Raw genomic sequence first — 23,434 nt, forward strand, 5'->3', positions numbered from 1 at the left:
TCTGATCTCTAGCTTGGTGCCCATAGCACAGTGGTTAGGGTGCCAGCCACATACACTGAGGCTGGCTAAATAGCAATCTAGCCTGACCTGGGCCAACTAAATAGCAATGATAACTACAACAAAAAAGTAGCCGGGCATTGTGGTGGGTGCCTGTAGTCCCAACTACTTGGGAGGCTGAGCCCAGAGAATCGCTTAAGCCCAAGAGTTTGAGGTTGCTGTGAGCTGGCATGCCATGGCACTCTACCGAGGGCAACATAGTGAGACTCTGTCTCAAAACAAAAACCAAAAACCAAAAAACCTGATCTCTGAAGTGACACCCCCATTTCTGGTGTCTTATATTCACTAGAAACAAATGAACACATCCAGTCTATGCTCAAGAGGAGGGAGGGGTTACAGGAAGACAAGAATACAGGAGGTGGGGTCCCTGGGGGCTGTCTTAGAGGCTGCCCAGCCCATACTGTGTCTGTGAGTAATGGGAGGGGGAGGAAGAGCCCTGGAGAGTGGAGGTCAGTGCTGGGGAGGGGCTAGGCCTTGATGCTCCCGTGCTCCCTGCTATCTCTACCTGCTAGATAGGTGTTAGGGCAGCCTCAGGCAAAATTATGGCTTCCTCATAGCCTGCGGACTTCCCTTTCTGTGACCCCAAGGCTCTCTTCTCTTCCTCTGTGAAACACCCTGCCTAGGGAAGCTCCACTAACTTTGTTCCCATTGAACTGTAAATGTTTGGTTAGGGTTAAGGTGAGAGGCGGCTTGCCTGTTAACAGAGCCTGTTCCTCAAATAATTAAAGCTCTTGTTATAGTATCTCAAACTTCTAGTGGAAACATATTGAAGGTACTTTTCTAGAGCTAGGAAGAGGTGGGGGAAGGCTTTTCATTTGTGTCCAAAATCCCATGAGCTTGTAAAGATGGTGCAGAATGAGGGCTGTGAACAGAGGCTCTGGACTCCGCCAGCCTGGTTGGAATTCCAGCGCTATCTCTTCCTAGCTGGGTGACTTTGGGCAAGATATTTAATGATTTGTAGCTTTAGTTTCCTAATCTGTAAACTAGGGATCATAACAGCAGCTTTATCCCATGGCTCTTGAGAGGCTGTTATCACTCAACACACAGCAAATGCTTCACAGAGCACAGAAGCAGCTGTTTCATTAAACAGGGCCGGGAAGGAGCCCAGAATGGGCAGGGGTGGTGTGGTGGGTGTGGCTGGGGCAGGTAGGCAGAGGGTGGGACCTGCCCCGGTCAGCAGGGAAGGCCCTGGTGTAACCTGTTACTCATTTGTGAGTAACTTCTGGTGGATTCTAACATAGCCCTGTAATCTGACCTTGGAATTCCAGGTCAGTGACTCTCCACTGGAGAAAAAACCCCAAAAAACAAAAAACCTGATCTCTGAAGTGATACCCCCTCCACAGGAAGGTAGTAAACCCCACATTGTTGGCTAACAGAGACTGCAATGAGTAAACCAGGATAGTTCTCCTTTGGGGAAAGGGTGTATTTCTAGGTGCCTGGGTGAGCCCGGGGGTTCTGACTTTGCCAGTTTACAGAAAATCTCCATCTGCCTGTCCTGGCCCCTGCTGGAGTTTCTGGAGTCCCCTCAGACCTCCTTCAGGCCACACTGATGTATTATTTTACGTAGCCAAGGCCTCCCTCCACCTAGTCACTGTATTCAGACCCAGCAGTCTGCATGCCCCTTGGCAAGTGGCAATGTGTGTGTCCAGGATCAGAATGACAATGGGTTTGACCCTAAAGAAATCAGGCTCATGGAACTGGAGGAGCCATCCCTTGAGGCAGTACCAAGTGGTATCAAGTGCTCTGGGCTCTGGAGCCAGACGGACAGCCTGTCCTCACCCTCCGGTTTGACCACTGTGGTACTCTGGGCGAGTTTCACTTCTCTGTGTTTTGTTTCCTCATGTGGAAACTGAGAATAACAACTCTGCTTCTCTGGAGCGGTAAATGAGCCGGTTCCCACTCAGCACTTAGACATGCATCTTGCACTTTGGGTTGAGATTCTGTTACTGTGACTTCAAAGCAGCCTTGGTGAAAATTTATATCTAGAGAAGGTCTGAATTGCTTGGGTAAAGGCCTGTGGGCTGGCATTTCTTTGGTGGAGGCTGCAGGATTGGGCTAGGGAATGATGTGTAGCAGAGCAGCAGTGTCCAGGGCTCCATGCAAAATAAAGGATTTGTTTAGAAGAGGTGATTTGCTTCCAGCAGATGAGAGATTTCTTTTTTTTTTTCATAAGAGAAGATATTTCTTCATGTAGGAGTGGATCTGCTTTAACGTCTAGATGTTCTGCTTTGTATATTATTTTAAGAATCCCCTGCCTTTTATTCATTCAAACTTTTGGTGCCCACCTCTCTGTCTGGTGGTGGGCATGCTGTTTGGGGGGCACTGCCTGTTGCCTGACTGATGGGGCTTATTCTAGGTGTCCAGTCCTGGGCACAGGGTGGGTGAGCCTGGCCATGTGGTCTGTTGTTCTGGTGGACATTCCAGCTCTCATGGCTGATGGCTACCCGGCAGCTCTCCCATCCGTTTTCCTGGGTTTCCTGTGTTTGCAGCTCTGTCCCTCAATTGTACCAAGAAGATAAGCTAAGTATAATATTTAGACTTCTGATTCCCGAGAAACTCAGGAACACAAGTCAGTGGTCAGAGCAGGAAATCAGATCAGAGGATTAGATTTGAGCCCTGAAAGTTTTCGAATACTTGCACGTTTTCTCATTGACCCCTCTTTTCCTGGGCAGTGTCAAGGATAACAGAAGTCCAATGGCTTATTCAGATAAGAGCACTCTGAAGAAAACAGAGAAAGGCGGGGCAAGAATTTCCACTCACTTTACAGAAGCAGGGTCAAGACATTTGACACAAAGGACCACATTGCTCTGTTGGTAGCAGAATAAAAGTGATTTCTGAGAAACAGTTCAAGAAGGCTTTCCTGTGACCTTGCTGGGGCTGGGGTCCAGCACGTGCACCACGAGCTGGGGTGACCCTGGCCCCCTTGTGTTACCCGTTCTGCTCTGATTTCCATGAACGCCTGCCCCTCACCCTTACTCTTCTTGGGGGCCAGTGGAAGGGAAGGTAACGCTGCTCAGAACTGTCTGGGACCTCTTTCCTTTCTCCTAATTTCGTCTGGGCTGGTGTGACCTCTTGCCTCATGCCATCCTGGAAGGCAGAGGGACATACAACCAGTTGACTGAGGCTGCCCACCCCCATCCCTGTAACAGTCAGCATTGCCTGGGCAGTGGTGAGATCATGGGCAGATGGCCTCTTGGTCTCCCATTAGCCCCAACAAGAGTCACTGCAGAAGCTTGACTTAGGAGGCCCTAGAGCTGACCCTCGGCTGGGGTGGAGGAGGGAGCCTCTGACTCTACTGCTGGGCTCTGACATTGTCCCCGCCTTCCCTCCCTCCTCACCCTGCATCTGGGCTGCCAGCTCTGCCTGCTGACCTCCAGGGACTCTCCTGGAGTGGGGCTTTGTCCTGGAGCCCCTCCCATGCCAGCTGAAAGATAGCTGTGCTGCTGGACAGCATTCCCTGGACTAGGTGCTCTGCGGGCTCTGAGGCTGCTACCAGAAGCTGGCTCTGACCTGTGGGAAGTGCAGGACCCTGGGCAGCGGCTATGAGGGAACAGTGGAGGTGGCAGGGAGCTGGGAGTCCGGAGTGTGGGTTTGTGGGTTTTTGGCCCAGCACCCCACCCTCCTACCTGCTCCATCTGTAAAGTGAGGCCTAGCTCTGACATGTTACTATTGTTTTTTTTTGAGGCAGAGTCTTACTATGTCACCCTCAGTAGAGTGCTGTGGTGTCACAGCTCACAACAACCTCCAACTCTTGGGCTCAAGTGATTCTCTTGCCTCAGCCTCCCAAGTAATTGGGACTACCAGTGCCCTCCGTAACGCCCGACTATTTTTTTTGTTGCAGTTGTCATTGTTGTTTAGCAGGCCCAGGCCGGATTCAAACCCACGAGCTCTGGTGCGTGTGGCTGGCGCCCTAACCTCTGAGCTATGGGCGCCAAGCCAGAGTCCTCTTGTGGGGAGACAATACACGTGAAGTTTCAGAGAAAGGGCACCCTGCTTGCCTATGCACCCCACCTCTGCTCCCCAGGAGATTCCCCTTCACCTCCCATTCTTCCCCTTCCTCTTTGTCCCTCCAGGAGAGTGTCTTGTCACAGGTCAATCCCACTTCAAGAGCTTTGACAACAGGTACTTCACCTTCAGTGGGATATGCCAGTATCTGCTGGCTCGGGACTGCCAGGACCTCTCTTTCTCCATTGTCATTGACACCATGCAGGTGAGCCTGGCCAAGCTGGCTGCTATGGCTCTGGCCCCCTGGGAGGTGCGGGCCATGGCTTTCTGTGCAGGAGGGAAGACCCTTCTACCAGGCTTCATTTACCCCCTCATTCTTCCAGAAACCCTACCCAGGTCTCTGTCCCTAGAGAGAAGGAACCCTGCATGCTGACCACATCACTCAGGGCTGGCTTGGCTCCCAGAGAAGCTTCCCGGGTGCTTTAGCTCCTGTCAGTTGCCCTCATCATGAGCCCCTGCTGTGTGAAGCTGGGTGACTGGGGTGGGGGCAAGGAGGAATGTCTGCCATTCTGCTCTGCTGTGGCAGGTTGTAGACTTATTTTCTTTAGAAAACAGAGCAAAGAGGAAGACAAATAGAGTGCCGAAGTCCCCACTCTCTTTGGAACAATAAGCCCAAGGAACAAGCCGAGCCAGAGGCCCACGGTTCTTTATAAAGACCAGGCCAATGGGAAAGGGTGTGGGAGAGGTTGGGCTTAGTACGTTGTACAACTCTAGGGGCCCCATCGACAGTGCTTTGTGAGAATAGAGTTGCAGCCAGTGAGAAGGCCAGAGGCTCTCTGGAGCTGGGCCTTTCTCTGACTCAGTAGGTCTTGGGCTGGGGTGCTGGACTGGTAAAGGGTACTGTGGGATCAGCCTGCACCCCCTCTTGGCAGTGTGCTGATGACCCTGACGCTGTCTGCACCCGCTCAGTGACTGTTCGGCTGCCTGACCTGCACAATGGCCTTGTGAAGCTGAAGCATGGGGGAGGAGTCGCCATGGATGGCCAGGACATCCAGGTCCCCCTTCTGCAAGGTGGGCTTCTCCTGCTCCAACAGGCCTGGAGCTGGTCTAGCTTGCCCCAAAGTGCCCCTTCTTCTCAAGATGGTCACTGCCCACTGACACCTCTTCGTAGGATGTGATTGAGAGTTCTCTTTGGAGGGTGGGGATACATCTCTGCAAGAAGCGAAGGCTTCCTGGAGGAGGAAGTTGACTGAATACCTATAGATGAGGAATCTTCTTCAGGTCTCACAAAGAGTAGCCGGGAAAAGGAGCCAAGAGGATTTTCACTTGGCTTGAGCCAAAGGGGTGGGTTGAGTCTTGGGCAGGTGGTTCTGGTTTTGCTTAGAGATGGGGCAGAAGCAGAGGCTGAGTCTGAGAAGTCTGGAGTGGCTGGTGATGGTCAGAACAGAGGATGCCACTTGTGGTAAGGCCTGGTGACCCTCTGGCCTATACAGTGTCTGGTCAGGTTGCACTGTGACTGTCACAGCAAAACTGCTTTTGCACAGCACAACCCTCAAGCTTCACCCTCAGAGTGGCTCTCAGACTCCTCCCCCTCCCCCATGATTCCTCACCACCCTGTGGTTCATTTTCCCAGCACTGCAGGCAGTGGATAGTGGGTACAGTGTGTCAGTGAATGACAATGCTCATGTGTCTCCTCATGAAATGGGATGTTTGTTGCGCCAGAGCAATGGATATGCTCCCATCTGACTCCACCTTCCTGCAGCAGTGAGAATTCAGCTATGGGGACTATGTAACTCAGCCCAGAGACACAAGGGCAGAGGTTCGCCGGCATGCTCTGGAGTCTTGGGTTCAACAACAGACAGTCTAAAGCTGAGGCTACAGAAGCCTCTGCTGCCCTCCTGTGGCATCAGGGGGAATGGCAGGAGACTGCCAGGGCATAGAGGCTCCTTTCTGGGGAACCCTATTTGCCCTCTGTCCGCTGGGACTACCCTTCCTCCTGAGACCCTCTTAGGTCTCTTGGACACCCCATCTGCCCCTAACTCATTGCTGCTCATTGCTACTATCCTCTTGAGACATCCTGTCTCCTCCCACAATACATCTGCCTGCTATCATCCTGTCCTCCCCCACCTGTTCTGCTGGGCTCCAGGTGATCTCCGCATCCAGCGTACGGTGATGGCCTCTGTGCGTCTCAGCTATGGGGAAGACCTGCAGATAGACTGGGATGGCCGTGGGAGGCTGCTGGTAAAGGTAGGTCCGCTTTGGAGGCACTGCCTCCCTGCAGCCCAACCCTTACAAAGTACCCCTTGTGCTCTAAGCAGAATGGCTCTGTGTGGTGGGAGAAGAATTTCTTTCTCCTCATGCCCTACGCCCCCAGAATGAGGAACAGACCTCTTTTGTATATGAGAAACTGGTGTTTGTTCTCTGGATGCCTCTTGTTGGACCCGGGGAGTCTCCCTTCTGGAGGTTGGGTATTCCAAGGGCTTCCTAACTGGGATGGGCTCTTGTGGGGCTGGGAAGGGGCCAGATTTGCTGTCCAATTTCCTGGCTGAGATGAGGCCTGGAGATAGGGGTATCTCCCCAGGTGTCCCATAGACAGTGGGATAGGAGGAGAGTCCCACTGGAACCCACAACCAAGAGAAAGCCACCCCATCTGCCTGGGAGAGGTTGCACAGGGGACTACCAAGTTCTGTCTCTGTGGGCAACTTCCTCTTGTTCTCTGTGGGCCTAGAATCTCATGGGATAGCAATTCATACCATTCCCCATCCTTCCAGCTACACTGTTTCCCTTGAAATGTTCTCGGCAGGTAGGCAGTGTGGGTTTTATTACTGCCATCTTATAATTGAGGCAGCTAAGGGATGGGGAGGCTGAGAGACTGTCCATGCTCTTAGACTGACCTGGTTTCCTGGTCTGACCCCTAGTGCCACCCATTCATCATAGAGCAAGGATTAGTTCTCTACCCAGTGTCTTTCCAGTCAGAACAGCAGCTCTCACGTTTTGATCTCAGGATGCCTTTATACTCTTAAGAATTATTGAGGGTCCCAAGATCTTTTGGATTATATATCAATACTGAAATTAAATCAGAGGCATTTAAAATATGTATTAAAAATAACAACAGTAAATCCACTATAGATTAATATAAGCACTTTTTGTCTGAAAAATAACTGTTTTCCAAAGCAAAAACAAGTAATGAGAAGAATACCACAGTTGTACATTTCTGCAAATTTCTTTAATGGATGGCTTAATAGAAGACAGCTGGATTTTCGTATCTACTTCTGCATTCAGTCTTTTGCAATAATTTGTGTCATGTAGCCTCTGGAAAATTCCACTGTATGCTTGTAAAAGAATGAGAAGGGAAAACACAAATGTCTGCATATTATCATGAAAAGAGCTGTGGCCCCAGAGACCCCTAGAAAGAGCCTCAGGGACCTCCATGAGCCCCAAGACCACACTCTGAGAACAGCAGTCCTGGATCATGTTAGGGTCCCTGGGAGCACCCTCTGCACACTGGGCCAGAGTCCCTTGTACAATCCTGGGAAGGGTGTTGGGCATCCTGGCTGAATCCTGGCTTCCTGCCTTCGCATGAGGCCATACTATTTCTCATCTTAGAGTCCCTGAGGGGATTTCAAACTAACTCTTTTTCTCTTTTATAAAAAATATGCCTCTGACCACAGACCATAGAGTGGGAAGGTCTGGGAGATCTTGTTTCCAACTGGAAATAAAGAACCATCATTTCTGGAGCAAGAGGAACTTTCTCAGGTCTCATAACCATAGTGACAGGGTAAAGATCAGAATGGGGGGTCTCCTGGCCCCTGGCCCTTGGTCTTCAAGGCAGTGCCTCACCTTAGCCATGCCACTTCTCAGAACCCTCCCTGCCACGGACAGCTGCTCTCCCATCCATGAAGTCCCTCCCCTTGGTGAGCAGGGCCATGGCTTCTCACCCTGGGACCTGCCCTTCCTCTCTCCTGAGGGTACAAAGGTTGACTTCTTTCTGTGGGAAGGGATGTAGGATTATTTCTGGGTATATATTTTGGTCAGTTTAGCTAACAAGAAGAGGATTTCCTTGGTCAAGACTCAGGACAGTGTCAGAGGACCCCATGGCCTGTGGGATTGGCTTATGGGTTTGATATGAAGCAGGAACAGGGCCCTTGACATGGAGCAGGGGCACCTCAGAATTCTAATCCTGGGGTCTTGGGGACTGCAGTGTGGGGGAGATGGTGCTGCCAGGGGCTACTCCCTCTGATTGCCTGTCCTCCTGGGGCCACTCCCTCTGATCGCCTTACCTCTGGGCATGCTCTGTCCCCATGGAGCTGGAGGTCCAGGCAGCAAGGCTCTGGCCACTGGAAATCAGGTTTTGTGTGTGCTCTTGCCCTGGCTATGTGCAGGGCCCAGCTCAGCCTTGGCAGGGTGTAGTGGGAAAGACCCTTGGCAATCTTCCCTCTTTGTCAGAACTGTGCAGAGCAGAGGTTTATTTCAAACTGCAAGTGCCTCCTCTAAGTATGAGACTCTGCAGGGCTCTTGCCAGCCACAACCTGGAGTGGACATATTCACAGTTCTGACCCCTGGCTGACCTGATCTTGAGCTTAGGAAGAAGATATAGTTTTAGAGAGTGGTGGTGAACAAGAGGGCTTTTGGGGAAGAAAGAAGAGAAAGAAAGATGCTGAGTTGTGGGGGAGGGGAGGAAGGCTCATCACCAGTTGTGCTGCTTTGCCCAGCCTGGCTCTGACTGCTGGCTTTGCACTCTAGCCCATGTTAGGGGGAGAAACTAGTTGATTCATTCATTTGTTCAACAGTTCATTCATTCAGCAAATATTTATTGAGTGCCTACTGGCACTGGTGTGGTCTGAGTGTGTCCTCCCCAAATTCATATGTTTAAATCTTAACCCCCAAGGTGTGGTATTATTAGGAGGTGGAGACTTCGAGAGGTGATTAAGAATGGGATCTGTGGCTGTCACCATTTTCCATTCTTGGTGGCAGCCTGTCTGCTTGCAGGTGCTCTTAATAAATCTCTGCAATTAATTCTAAAAGAAAAAGAAAGAAAGAAAGAAAGAAAGAAAGAAAGAAAGAAAGAAAGAAAGAAAGAAAGAAAGAAAGAAAGAAAGAAAGAAAAAGAATGAGATCTGTGCTCTTGTAAAAGACCCCAGAGAGCTAGCTATCCCCTCCCACCATGGGAGGACACAACTAGAAGGCGCCATCTATGAACCCGACATCTGAATATGCTGGTGCCTTGATCTTGGACTTCCCAGATCCCAAAATTGTAAGAAATAAATTTCTGTTGTTTATAAGCCATCCAGCCCATGGTATTTTGTTACCCAGCAGTGAAACAAAACAGAGAAAAATCCTTACCTCATTTAAATTCTAATGGGGGGAGACAGACAATTAAAGCAAACAAGTAAATTATATTATATATTAGAAGGTGATAAATCCTGGGCAGATAAATAAAGCAGAGAAGAGGGCAGGAAGTACCAGGGTTGGGGGATTTAAACATTAAATGCGGAGGTCAGGGAGGACCCTGGTGCCTAATGTGACAACACTTGATAGTGGTAGAGCAAACAAGGAATCATTACTCTGTTCCCCTTCTTGTTAACAATATTTACATGGTTACATTTTATATGGGGCTGGAACTTTCTACTGGATTGTTCACCTGGCATCTTGGTAAGTCAGATCTGGAAGGGGCTCCAGGAGATGACCTTAGGGCGCACAGGCTTGGCACCTGAGGGCTTCAGAACACGGCAGGTCATCTGCCTTGGTAATGACCTATAGAGTGGGAGCCAGGACTCGTGGGTCCCAGTGCTGCTCTGTCTCTGAATCAGGGTTCTCTCAACAGAAACCTGTGGTAACCCCTGCTGTGTTGGGTGAAAGGCAGCTTCCACTCTACTCCTCGGAATGTGCACTTTGGAACTGGAGAAAGTTCCACAAGCCTGGAATTTGAATCCTGGACCCCTCTTGGTCACCCCACAGCAGGCTGCCCCAGAGTCCTCCCTGGCCCTCACTTCCACCCATCACAAGCCCCTACACTTCCAAGTCCTCTTTGGGTGTGGTCTTTTCTCTTCAACGGCGCTCAGTGTCTGGGTTAAATGTAGGAGATTAGGGGGAAGCTGTTGTTTCTTATCAAACATGAGCTCCAAGAGGGTTCAGACCACACCCACTCCACCTGCGTGTGGAATACACATGTGTGACCAACACCACTGTCCTTTACAGGGGCTTGAGTTTGCATGTGACTCATGTGGGTGGCAGGGCCACTGGCTTAGCCACTCTCCTGACAGGCACTGAGGGCAGAGCGCCGGGTGCATGAGGCTTAGCCTGCCTGCTCCTCCCAGCTCTGCCTCTGTCTCCGTGCCCTTGGGCAAGTCATTCTTCCCTGGGCCTCCGTTTCTCCGTCTTTAAATGACCAGATAATCTCTAAAATCCCTTCTCACGGGACAGATCTCTCACTATAGATTTAGGAGTAGGGCTGGAGCTGGGAGGCTTACACCGCAGTTGGCTTTATAATTTTTTCTTCTACAGCTCAGGGTTTAGCTGTCTTTTATTTTTCACTGGGGTAACTTTTCTGATTAAAATAATCTCATTAAAAAAAATAATCTCATTAGCGAAATGACACTGTTGCTGCTTTGGCAGCAGCGGCTCCAAGATGGTCTGGCCTCTCCCGCAGCTGTCCCCAGCCTATGCCGGGAAGACCTGCGGCCTGTGCGGGAATTACAACGGCGACCAGGGCGACGACTTCCGGACCCCCGCAGGACTGGCGGAGCCCCTGGTGGAGGACTTCGGAAACGCCTGGAAGTTGCACGGAGACTGCCAGGACCTGCAGAAGCAGCACAGCGACCCCTGTGCCCTCAACCCGCGCCAGAGTGCGTGAGCCGGGGGAAGGCGCCGATCCCGCGAGGCCCCGAGGTCCCCACGTCCCATTGCGCCCGCCGCGGGTTGGGGGAGCGAGGGATTTGGGGTGGGCCTTTGGTGTTACCGTCAGCATCTCGTTACCGCCGCCACACCCACTCAGTTAAATTACCGTAGGATACCTGGCCTGGGCGGGACTGCAGGTCAGCTGTGTTAGCATCCCTGGGCATGCCCAGGTGACCCCCCGCGGAAGACACCCTCATGGCAGCGACCCCCACCCAGCAGAATGGACTCCCCTACCTGGGCATAGGCTCCCTTCTGCAAACCCACCGCGGTACCAGATCCCCACCACGGAAAACACCCCCAGCCCCCCGCTGCAGGACCGATACCCCCCTTGCCCCAGGCATATCCCCGCCTGTGACAGACCCTCCCACGGAAGGCCCCATTTCCGGGGTCCTCTCGCGGCAAGCCCGCCCATTTATGCTGGCCCCTCTCCCCCGCAGCCAGGTTCGCCGAGGAGGCCTGTGCCGTGCTGACGTCCCCAGCGTTCGCCGCCTGCCACCCCGCCGTCAGCCCGCTGCCCTACCTGCGCAACTGCCGCTACGACGTGTGCGCCTGCTCCGACGGCCGGGAGTGCCTGTGCGACGCGGTGGCCAGCTACGCGGCGGCCTGCGCCCTGAGGGGCGTCAGCGTCGCGTGGCGGGAGCCCGGCTTCTGCGGTGCGTGCCCCACGAGCCCGCCGCCCCTCGGGGCTGCCCACCCCGTCGCCGGGGCGCCCTGCCGTCTCTGTCCACGTGTGCTTTGCAGACACTTTCTCCGCATTATTTCAGCGGAAAGGGCCCTGAGACATTTTGACAAGCAGGGGTTGTGGGGACGGTTCATTTGCACCCACTTTGCCCTTTCACCTCTGGACAGGATATGGCAGTGGGGACTGGCTCTCCCACAGGCGAGGCCGGTTATTCTGGCCATTCCGGGAGGACGTGTTGGAACCTCAGCCCGGAGCCCTGGAGCCCTGGGGTCCCTGCCAAGCAGAGATCTCCGGTGGCTGCTGCCACCTAGTGTTCGACACGTGTGCGGTCAGGTTGTGCAGTGAATGGTCCTGGATCCCAGGGGTGCAGGCATCCCTCCAGCGTTAGTCGATGGAGCAATGGCAAGTGGGCATACACATCCTTTGTTTATAACTTCAGGCAAACCACGGTGGATTCCTGGCCTAAATCTTTGGCATTGTGTAAAGTTACATAAAGCTAAGTTACCTCAGTGTCCCCAGGTGACTTTAGGTTCTCACTCTGCAATTAGATCCTGCCACCAGAATTGGTATCTTTTCCCACATTCTGGTCCTTTGGTTAGATAGATTGTGCTCACTTTTCTGTCGTTACTGGTTTTGCTCTGGGGACACTTGCTGAGTGCCCAGTGTGGACAGGCAATACTGATGATGTAGAACGCCAAGCTTCCTTTTTGAGGTACAAAGGGAACCCTTTCTAGGTAACTATCACAGCCAGTAAAAGGATAATTAGATTACAGGTAGGGGCAACCAAGGTAGGCTTTTTGGAGGAGGTGTACTAGACCATGGCTTTAAAAAGGTGCTTTCTTGGTAGAGAACAATTGTTTCCAATGATAGAACAGCAGTAGTTAGGCATACAAGTGAGGAGGCTATTCCATAAAAATAAGGTATGGTGGATATTTGATTTGGGGGGTGAAGTAGATGTGTTTTGTTGAAATGTAGATGGTCCTGATGGAAGCTATGAGAACTGGTGAAAGGAATTAATTATCTATTCGAAGAGAAGTTTAGACGTGGGGGCTCTAGAAGTGCCAAAATTTTGGGTCTAATATGCCAGTTCATGTTTTGAGTCTACGCAATCTCATAAAAGGAGACCAAAGTTAGGATGAAAGGGAACAAGTATATAAATGCAGTGGTTGGGCACATCCCGTTCCTCTGGCTCTGTGGTGGCTTAAGGGCGTCATGGACTAGTAGTGGCTGGGAGAACAGAGTCTGGGTCCTCACTGGCCGCTTGCCTGTGACAACCAGCTATATGATCTTGAGGCCTTCACTTAGCCTCTCTGAACTTTAGTTTCCTCATTAGTGTTTGCCATTTAGAAATTGGAAAAAGCAATGAGGAGTAAGTAAGGTGCCGGTGGTGAATGTTCTTTGGTTGTCTACTGATACTAGAAATTGTGCGTTATCAGTGTGCTACAACATCGGAAGGGCTTCCCAATTTAGGACTTTCCCCCACAATGCTATGGGTCCGTCAAAATATTTTTTAATCTCTCATGAGCAGCTGTTCTTAACCTCCACTGAACAGAACAGGAGAAATGGGCTAACACCGGAGAAGGAGGAACCGAGATTTCATCAAAGAATTTCCTGACTTCAGAGGCTTTATATAGGCAGAAAGTGCTTCGGAATGGGGAGGAACTTTCCCTCAAGGCTTTTAAGGACAAGAGAACTCTGTTTCTGTGGGTTTATGTGACAAGAGAGAAGGCGGGCCAGGTAGCTCTGGGCTCTCCCTGTGAGCCTAGAGCGGCTGGACAGGACTCCTGGGTTCTTGCCTCTGAACTGTCTGGACTTTGAGAGTAGCTCAGGTCCAGCTGTCCCCTTAACCCACTGAAATCATTGAATCCATTGGTAGAAAGAGGTTATACCAATTAGAGACAACTACGGAGCAAGGTCATCGAATAGTCACTTTGTGGTATGTTTTGAAGAGATTCAGCACAACAGCACACATTCTTTTTCCTTGAAAAATGGTTATGCTTCCTTTGGGAAGATGAGGCCATCATTCCCTGAAGGCCAGGATAAAGTCTTGCTCTTCCTGTACCCTTGGGAGGGATAGCCTCTGGCGCACAGGGGCATGCACAGGCCCTGGCACAGTCAATGTCTGTGAACCTGACGTGCATGATTTCTTCTGGAGATGGCTAAAGGAGAAATTTAATAAGGCTTCAAGCCACCTCTAGAGACAGTCTCCCAGAACAAAAGAAGCTCTCCAGTTTAGCAGCCCTTTAATGGATGAAATCTGTCCTTGTCATTATAGACTCAGGGGGTTGAAAGGGAACTTCATCTTTATTGCCCAACACGCCCCATTTAACCTACCCGCCCTCTAAATATTCATCCAATGACCCAACCTCTCTACTCTTTCAGAGAAAAATCTATGTCAAATATGACTAGAGAGTTTCCCAGCTGCCTTCCAACACCAAGTCCAAGGTGGTTGTAGGTGAGGGAGGCTGCAGGGTCTCTCCAGAGGTTCTACCCACCTTGGTGAAATTCATGGCCCGAGCTTTTACAGCACCTATGAAATGCTCTGCAGGGGTGAGGTGGGAGGGCAGTTTCTGCTGTGGAAATAATTCTAATAGAAGGGGAAGGACTCTAATAGTCATGGGAGGAGTGTGCCTGGGGAGAGGTTCTCACTTCTTAGATGGCAGCTGGTCAGCAATGGGGAAGTGTTTTGAAGGGTGGGTGCTCCCGACCACTCTCCTGTCCTCCTTTGCTCAGAATGCCAGGTGTCCTTTCTCTGGAATGCCCCTTCCATCCTGGGCCTGCTGACCTGGGGCTATGTTTCCCCAGCAATAATAATAAGAGCAGTGAGTGTTCACCACGTGCCATGCATTCCTCTAAGGATGGAGCCCATTTAACCTCCACAGACGCAGGTGGATATTATCTTATTCCTGTGAGGGTACTGCTCAAAGTCACATGTCTAGCTACTGGTGGACTTGGGGCTTGAATCCAGGTGTCTGAGATACAGAGCCCACTCTCTTAGTTGCTTACTGCATTGCTACACTTCCTTCTTCCTTTTGTCTCCTGTGGCTTCTCTGTGGGAGGCCAGGGAGGGGGAAGGCTGTGGATAGATGGGCTCTGCCCATATTGCTGGGGGAGGTATAAGTGTCCCTGCTCTTTTTTTTTTTTTTTTTTTACCAGCATGTCCGCCAAGGGACTGTTTCCTTTTTAGAGCGTAATGTTTATGAGCATGAGGTTTAGAGTCATAGAGAACTGGGTTCAAATCCTGCCTCTGCTTCTTCCTGAGGGCCATGCCCCTGATAAGTCACTTGGCTTAAGCTTCAGTTTTCGGACCGGGAATGATGAGAGAGCTAACTCACTGTGTGAGGCATGAAACCTGCATGAAGAGAAGGGCATTCAGTAGGTGCTCAATACATGGTAGCTATTGTCCTTATTGTCATAGGGATACTCTTGCCTGTCACTCTCAGTTTTTTTAAATGTTTACAGCTTCAAAACCCACTGAGATTTTGACTATGTCCTAGGATTTGAGAATTCAGATATGACTAAAGCATGTTCCCTCTGGCTGAGGGGAGGAGAAAATGTGTGCTTCCATATTACAGTATACATTTGTGTGCTGAAAAATGCACCTTTGCTCGTAGTAGGAAATGAAGATGATGACTATACAGACATAGTTAGGGTCACAGCTGCTAGGGTGGCATGCCAAGTCCTAGAAGCACAGTTATTGTTGTCTACTGTTTCCACTGAGGCCTGCCTTCCTCTCCCCTCTCCAGCAATGAGCTGCCCGCACGGCCAGGTGTACCTGCAGTGTGGGACCCCCTGCAACCTGACCTGCCGCTCCCTCTCACACCCGGATGAAGAATGCAATGAGGTCTGCCTGGAAGGCTGTTTCTGCCCCCCAGGGCTCTACCTGGATGAGAGGGGAGACTGTGTGCCCAAGGCCCAGTGCCCCTGTTACCACGACGGCGAGATCTTCCAGCCTGCGGACATCTTCTCAGACCATCGCACCATGTGGTAAGTGCAGGCAGCAGGGCCAGGGTCCTTGGAATGGCAGAGCTGGGGCAGAAGATGGTCCTCCAAGTCCTTCACTTCCTGGATGGGTAAACTGAGGCCCAAGATAGGATGTGGCTTGTCCAGATTTGCACAGCACATCACCAGCTCAGCAGGCATTTGGCTTAGGTCTTCTGACTTCCATACTATGAAGGGTATTAGAACTCCAGGCTGGCAGTCAGTGTTCTTAAGTTTTACTGCACACTAGTACATGTTAGACTCCATTTCTCAACTCCACATCAGGCTTGCTTCTGGCAGCTCTTTGCCTATGCCTTCTGTGATGATCAGTTTCAACAGGGCTGCTTTCATTGCAGAAGAAATTTGCCGCAGGAAATTTGTTGTACAAACACTTACTTGTCATCTGTTCTGTCTCAGATTCTGGCTAAGAATTGTTCTCAAGATGAACCAGACACAGTGTGGTCCCCAAAGAAGCTGCCAGTCTATTAGGGAAGTCCAGTTAAAATGTCCTGATTATGGAAAATAGAACAATATAACAATATAAAAAATAGTATAAGGAGCCCTAATGTATCCATTCCCAACTTCAATTATTATTGGCACTTTGACATTCTTATTTCATCTGTCCACTCCTCCCTCCTCTTTTTGGCTGAAATAGTTTAAAGAAAACGTCTGATGTATCACCTCACCTGCAAATACTTCAGTATGTATTTCTAATAAAAAAGAACTTACAAAACATAACCCCAATACCATTATTAACCTAAATATTAACTGTAACTCCTTAGAGTTAATAACATCTAAGATTCAATCCATATTCACTTTTTCCTGATTTTATTAAAATATCCTTTTATGATTGGTTTGTTTAAAGCAAGATCCAAATAAGATCTGCTCATTGCATTTGATAAGAAGTTTTTTCTCATCACTCCAGTGAGATTAATTTGTAGCCCTCTGACCTCATGTACCCAAAGCAGGTTTTTTATTCTCCTTTTAACACAATTATTGCTATTGGGCTTGGATTTCAGTAAAACATGTTGCATGTACCCATTAGGCTGTGACTGCTCCAAGAGTAGAGACCATATCTTAGGCCCTCATCCACAGTTCCTAACACAGTTCTGGCCTAAAGTAGGTACACAGTAAGTGTGTACTGAGATGAAATAACTGTGACATTTGGTAGACTGGCTGTATCAGAGACATAAAAAGCCCTACTTATTCAGAAAAGGAGAATTCTTCCCATTTAGGAAGAATTAAGGAAAACTCCATGTCAGTGTAGCTTTTGAGCTTGAGGAGGATTCCAGTAACACAGGTGAATTGGAATGATGGGGAGGAGGGTTGGTTTTGGTGGAGCAGAAGTCTAGGGACTAAAGGGCACAGGGAATAGTCCCCAGTCCCCAGAGAAGGTCCTCTGGTAGGAATAGATACAATATGAAGGAGAGATGGGACTGGAGGCCTAGGGGTCTTGGAAAGGTAAAGGAGCTTACCTTGGAAAGGTAAGGGATGCTAGAGCAGTAGGCAGTGGGGCCCTGGAAGGTTCTGGACAGGAGTACCTTTAGGGAGTGGGTTCTGGAAGCTGCATGAGGTGTGGAGTCAGGGACATGTTGACACAGACTGATGGAAAGTTAATAAGGCCCTGGACCAAGGGATAACAGCAGAAATGGTGAGTGGGGCTGGAAGCCAGAGACACCGGGGAAGCAGGTGGACTTGCAGGATGTCTGAGAGGAGGAGGTGCTGTGGAGGCTGGCTCCGGGGTCCAGAGCGTGAGCACCTGGGTGCAGAGTGCCCGCAGGGACAGCAAAGGGCTCTCTGGAGGTGGAGGGCAGGGAAAGAGTTCAGTTTTGATCTTAATGACTTTGAGTTATCAGCAGGACATCTTGGGGGAACAAATGGAACCAACATCTTAAATTATGGGTTTGGAATGTGGGTGAGGAAAAGGTTTGGGTGCAGGTGACAGTTGCAGCCAGAAGGGGTGAGAGGCTCACGAGAGTGCGTGGGCCAAGGAGCCGAAAAGAGGATTGAGTTAGAATATGGGGGAAGGTGCAGAAGGCAAGGGGAGAAAAGAGGATTGCTGGGAGAGGCCAATGGTGAAAAGATTAGCAAAAGGACAGAACCAGGCAGGGCTGTATCATGGAGGTTTGGTCCTGACCTCACCCTGGTGGTTGTTTTGCTATAGTTGCCTGGCTATCGTTTTCAAGATATTTCTCTCTGTGCCCTTAAAATAATACTGGAGGGCAGGCAGGGCTTGCATGTTTCATAAAGAATTTGAGGCTTTGAGAGATTACTGCTTACCTAAATTATCCAGCAAGTAACGAGAACCCAGGAATACTTGAACTCTTCATATTACACTGAAAACAGGCCTTTGAATTTGGCAGTCAAAAGGTCAAGGTGGTCTCCATTTATCAGTAGCATGATGAGGAAAAAGGCCAGACTGTAGAATGCAGGATCACTTGGAGGACACCACCGTAGCGGCTGTTTCACCATTCGGGGGAAGGTGGTCCTGATGGCTTGCGGTAGCCCCTCGGTGAACAGGGCTGGGGACTGGTTCTGGCTTCAGGCTCTTCTCAGTGTGTGACATAGGTGACCTCTCCATGACTGCTTCCTCCTCCCGAGTGTCCACTTCAGGCACCAGGGCCAAAAGCTATTGGGCATCCTGTCTCTCCACTTCCCTTAGAAAATTGGATTTCATTGGGCAGGTGTACCAGAAGGAACTCAGGCTGGAGCATGAGGGAAGGGCTGATTCTCTTGGTCAGTCAATGAACATTTATTGAATAGCAACCACATTAAAAGTATTGAGAATTCTTACCATTAGAGAAATGCAAATAAAAGCAATGAGTATGATTGGGAAAGTTAGAAATTCGGATAATGCTGAGTGTCACTGGGCTGAGTGACATGGTCCCCTCACCTGCTGCGATGGTGTGGCTACTTGGCACAGAACATGCAAATTGGCTGTCTACACTGATGTCCCCACACTCTGCTCTGGGCAGATACACAGAACCCTCACATGGGTTCATAAGGGCACATGCCTGGAGATCATAGTGACAACCTATGCCCAAGACTGGGAGACCGAGTGGGCAAAAGGCAGTGGGTACACATTGCAGAGTGTCACATAGCAGTTGGGAGTAGCAGTGGATGAATCTTTCAAATATTGGCTCACTGGAAAAAGCAAAATGGTGTGATATTTAATACTCTTTGTATGAATTCAACATACGTACAGAACAGTCACACACAATTTATAGAAATATACTCAGTGAGAAGGTTTTCACATAGTCTGGGCAAGAGGCATCTTGTCTGGTGGCAGTGGATATAAGGAAGAGGATATGAATTCCAGTGGTATAGCTGGAGGCCAGGTCCATGGGCTTGGAGATGGATCAGGTACAGAGGATGAGGGAGAAGGTAGTGTCAGGGCTGATCCTGGGTTTCTGGTTGTGAAACTTGATGGATGCTGGTATCATTCAGTGAGCCCTGGAAGAGGACCAACCTTTGTGGTGCTGATCATTTCAGTTTGGGGCATATTGAGTTTGAAATGTCTTTGAGACACCCAATGGGGCTATCATGTAGATGACACTTGAGCTTGGGAGGTGAGGTCTGAGCTGCGGATGTCAATTCGGGAATCATCTCTGTGAGTGAAGTTGGGGGTGTGGGTGACAGCACAGTGAGAGAAGAGAATGCTCAGGAGGGAGCCTGGGGAAGGCTGGTGAACAATGTTGAGGGGATCAGGTAAGAAAAGAACTGAAAAAATTCCAAAGGGTTTAGTGACACAGAGATCACATGTGATCTTAGCAAGTGCTGCTTCAGGGATTTGGGGATGGGGATTCTGGTTGGAGGGGCAGAAAGTGAGTGGAGGCGGGGCCTTGCAGGCAGCAGGTGTGACACTCCTGGAGAGCTGAGCTGTGGCTTCCCTCCCTGCAGCTACTGCGAGGACGGTGTCATGAGCTGCACCATGAGTGGAGCCCCGGGAAGCCTGCTGCCGGACGTGCTCAGCGGTCCCCAGTCTCACCGCAGTGAGTACTGTAGTCGTGGAAGGCCCCTCGCCTTTTGCCCAGATGCCTCCCTTTGCCCAGATGCCTCACATGTGGACTGGGGGAGAGCAGGGTGGCGCTGTCCGTGTGTCTGTGCATTCGGGCATGGATTCAGCTTCTCCCAGGATTGGCACAGTTTCTGGGTTTGTGTGAGTGATTTTTCAGGTTGAGACATGCCTTTGCATGTGTAAATCCAAATCATTGAGGCAAGAAGTATTTTGTTTTATAGAAGGGAAAATACTGAATTATCTGTGAGATGGATTCAGTGAGACCCCTGTTTTGCCCATGGCTAACTTAACTCAGTGAAGAACTGTGAGCGAGCTAGTCCCCTAGATTGTGGTGACAATGACTCTTCTTTGATGGCCTTTTGTTCTCTATGGACAAGCTGATAAGGACAGTTCTCTCTTTGGAAGTCTTCTCAGATCAATTTGAAAGAGGGAGATCTGGGCCAGTTGTTCTCAATTTGAAGGTCTGAGTGGTTGCTAGACTGTTTAAGGGCAAGGCACACAAGGGAGAAGGGGCTGGCCTGATACTGGGGTAGGGGCGCACATTCCCATTTATGGATCACAGAGACCTTATTTGGCTCCAGAAGATCATTCTTGCTTAGAAAGGACTCTTCCAGTAGGAGGGGTGGGGAGAGAAGTGGGTGACCATAAGACCCCACTCCCCACTCTCTGGGCCCCAGGTCTGTGTCACTTCACTTGCTTTGCAGGGTGCTCTGGGGAAGAGGTGTGGCTGTCTGCACGACTGACTGGGCGCATCTCTTGACCTAGAGCTGGGGCAAGATCCCAAGCACGTGGGTGGCTCAAAAGTTGAAATCAGAACTCGTGACCTCAAGGTCCCTAAATTTTTCTGTTTCTTTCTCTCGCTTGAAGCATTTGTCCTCCACTCCCACCCCTTCTGCTGCATTCTCCCTCTTTGACTTGTCTTCAATGCTCCTCTTGCTCAGGGCCTTCTATAGTCTAGTCCAGGTGTCCTCAAACTTTTTATTTATTTTTTTTTTATGAAATCATAGCTGTGTACATTAATGTGATCATGGGGCACCATACCCTGGTTTCATAGACCGTTTGACCTCAAACTTTTTAAACAGGGGGCCAATTCACTGTCCCTCAGACCGTTGGAGGGCTGGACTATAGTTTAGAAAAAAAAACTATGAACAAATTCCTATGCACACTGCACATATCTTATTTTGAAGTAAAAAAACAAAACGGGAACAAATATAATCACGCTGTCTCATGTGGCCTCTGGGCCACAGTTTCAGGACCCCTGGCTTCTAGTCCCTGAAAGGTATTGCCCTTTTCAAAGTCAGGAAACTCCTAGAATTCTTTGCAGATTAGGAAAAGCCATGCAACCTTTTGTAATTTCTGTTTCCTAGCAAAAGCTTCTATATAAAAACAAGGCTGAAAATTTGGGCTTTCTTGCCCTTAGGAGATAGTCAGTGATATAAATGCTATTAAGTGCCCGGGGGCTTTGGAAAGACAGATGCTATATCAGTCCTCTGCTGTCATCATTATCCAGTCAGCCCTGGATACCTACTAATTGTCAGGAAATAGGGTATGTCAGAGAGCAGAGCAGACAGTAATCCTGCCTCCCAGTTGAGGCCTCGGGGCTAACTACTCGTCCTCCTTGATTAAAAATGTGTAGTTTTAAATTAAATCTACATTTAATCAAATATTTTATTAAAGTAATTTTAAAATGTTTTGCAAGGTACATTATTACATATTAGAAACATTGTATAATGCCCACCTTTATTAACTAATCTATTAGTCCACATTTGGGCCTGGGTGAATGCTTTTGAACAAGTCTCCAAACAGTGAGATTTTAAGCCCTCTGAGAGATGAGCGTGCAGCAGGCGATGGAGAACCGATGCTTTCTAGGCGATCATTTTATCTTCCATCCTTCCTCCCCACGCGAGGTTTTACTGTCCACTTTGGAACAAGTAGATTATCAGCAGAGTAAGGGATTATCATGCATTCTAGTGGGCCTGGTGGGCTGGATAGCCAGCCAACAGTGCAACGGGTGCTATGTCGGGTGGTGAGAAGGACGTGCATCCTCTACCAGGTGGGGATCAACAAAGCAGGAGGAGGAAGGGGAACGCCAGTGCGTGGGGTGCTGCAAATTTAAATAGAGTGGCTGGCATGTGGGCCCCTTTAAAGGCTTTGTGGACTTCTTTTCCTACATTAGTTGTCACCATCTAGGAATGATTTTGTCGGTTCCCACTGAAGCTCCATTTTTAGCACCCAAACCCAAGTCTTTTAAAATCTGAGCCTGCAAATTTCTGCTGATTCAATGCAACCTGCCACAGCAGGATTGAGGGTGGTGAGAAGTGCAGGGTGCGGAGAGCCGCCACCAATGTGGCCAGTGGTCAGAAGCTCAGATGTGTGGGTGAGGCTTTCCTCCCAGTCCTGCACAGGGTTCCTGGCTCAAAGCAGACTTCACCCAAGGTGGGCAGCATCTTGTTCCAGGGAGTGGGCAACTCTGAGTCTTGAATTGCGTGATGGCCCCTACAGTGTGGAAGGTGGATCCCTTCTCTCCTTCCCTAATCACCCTGCGTATTTTCTTACCTTTAAGGCAAAAGGAGTCTGTCCTGTCGGCCCCCCATGGTCAAGCTGGTGTGCCCTGCGGACAACCCACGGGCAGAAGGACTCGAGTGTGCCAAGACGTGCCAGAACTACGACCTGGACTGCATGAGCACCGGCTGCGTCTCTGGCTGCCTCTGCCCCCCGGGCATGGTGAGCCCCTCTGTGCAGGGCCGGTACCTTCCCTTTCATTGTCCTGCAGGGAGGGATGAATGAGGGGCTGTGGAGCCAGAGAGAGGAAAAAACAAGCGCTAAGCAAGGATGGTGATGGGGGCTCCGGGAATGGGAACAGGGGCTGGGGGAGGAATCTTTGTGGCTGTGTCAGACACCAGAGTCAGGGAGGGAGTTGGGAGGAAAATGTCTAGGGTTGACCCTGATGGGATCTGACAAAAATAGAAGAACTTGTAGGCATGCTGCAGGCAGCAAAGAGAGGAAATATGAGTAAAAACAGGCATATCCACTAGAATTTTCCCTACGGCTGCATTCTGTGGAGTGACGAGGGAGAGACACACATGTATTTGCGTATAATTTACATTTTTGTTTATAACTTTCCACTTCAAGAGAAGACATTGATGCCCTACCACGCCGTTAGCCAGCCCTGGGCCTGGCGGGTCTCTTCCCCACACTGAGCCTTGTCTTCTTCATCTGTAAAGTGGGTCCGAGGTCTTGGCAAGCTCTTCATGTTCCAGGATTTGGGTGCTGAACGAAGGCCACGCGTGGTCCGAGGCCACGCTGATTTGCATTTGCCTGGTTCCTCCTGCCTCTTCCAGAGCTTCTGCTGGTGGGGATGACCGGGGCACTGCACGCCTCTTGCCTCCCTCCCAACTCTAACCTTTGGCCAGTTTTGTATTCAATAGATTGTATGTCGTTTATTCTTCCCACACGGGAGGAGGCAGCTTCTGGATTTTTTTCTTTCAAATGCATCCTGTCTTCTTGTCTGGCCCGACTCCAATTCCTCAAAGCCAAAGTGAGGGTTGAGGGTCTGTAGGGGCTGTGGAGGCCAGGATGGGGGAGGTGGGACAGTTCTCCTGTGGCCATGGAGGGGAATTAGTGATGCCTAGGACCCCAGTTGAGGGGAACTGCCAGGACCGTGTAGGGAACTTGGACCCGTCGCCGGTGTCCCGCAGGAAGGCTGGGATCGGAGTGTGTGCCTTTGTACTTCCCTCCAGCTCTTTCTTCTCCCAAACAGAGTGACCAGCTCTTGCTAATTCATAAGTGCCTTTCCCCTCTGTCTCAACTTCTGAGGATTCTGGAGCCATCTTTTCTAACGTGGGAACTCGAAA

General features: G+C 50.1%; 1 protein-coding gene across 2 annotated transcripts in view; it reads left to right on the forward strand.

The window, feature by feature from the left end:
• The window catches only part of VWF (von Willebrand factor), a 167,687-nt gene that overhangs the window by 45,873 nt on the left and 98,380 nt on the right, over positions 1-23,434 (forward strand). For both annotated transcript variants that reach the window (XM_053554967.1, XM_053554968.1), the window contains 8 exons: positions 4,131-4,267; positions 4,935-5,073; positions 6,149-6,249; positions 10,652-10,847; positions 11,337-11,552; positions 15,328-15,568; positions 19,463-19,554; positions 22,144-22,304. In XM_053554967.1, coding sequence (XP_053410942.1) covers positions 4,131-4,267; positions 4,935-5,073; positions 6,149-6,249; positions 10,652-10,847; positions 11,337-11,552; positions 15,328-15,568; positions 19,463-19,554; positions 22,144-22,304 — 1,283 coding nt within the window. The remainder of the gene's footprint in view (positions 1-4,130; positions 4,268-4,934; positions 5,074-6,148; positions 6,250-10,651; positions 10,848-11,336; positions 11,553-15,327; positions 15,569-19,462; positions 19,555-22,143; positions 22,305-23,434) is intronic.

This window comes from Nycticebus coucang, chromosome 12 (assembly GCF_027406575.1).
Source record: "Nycticebus coucang isolate mNycCou1 chromosome 12, mNycCou1.pri, whole genome shotgun sequence".
NCBI classification, from domain to species: domain Eukaryota; kingdom Metazoa; phylum Chordata; class Mammalia; order Primates; family Lorisidae; genus Nycticebus; species Nycticebus coucang.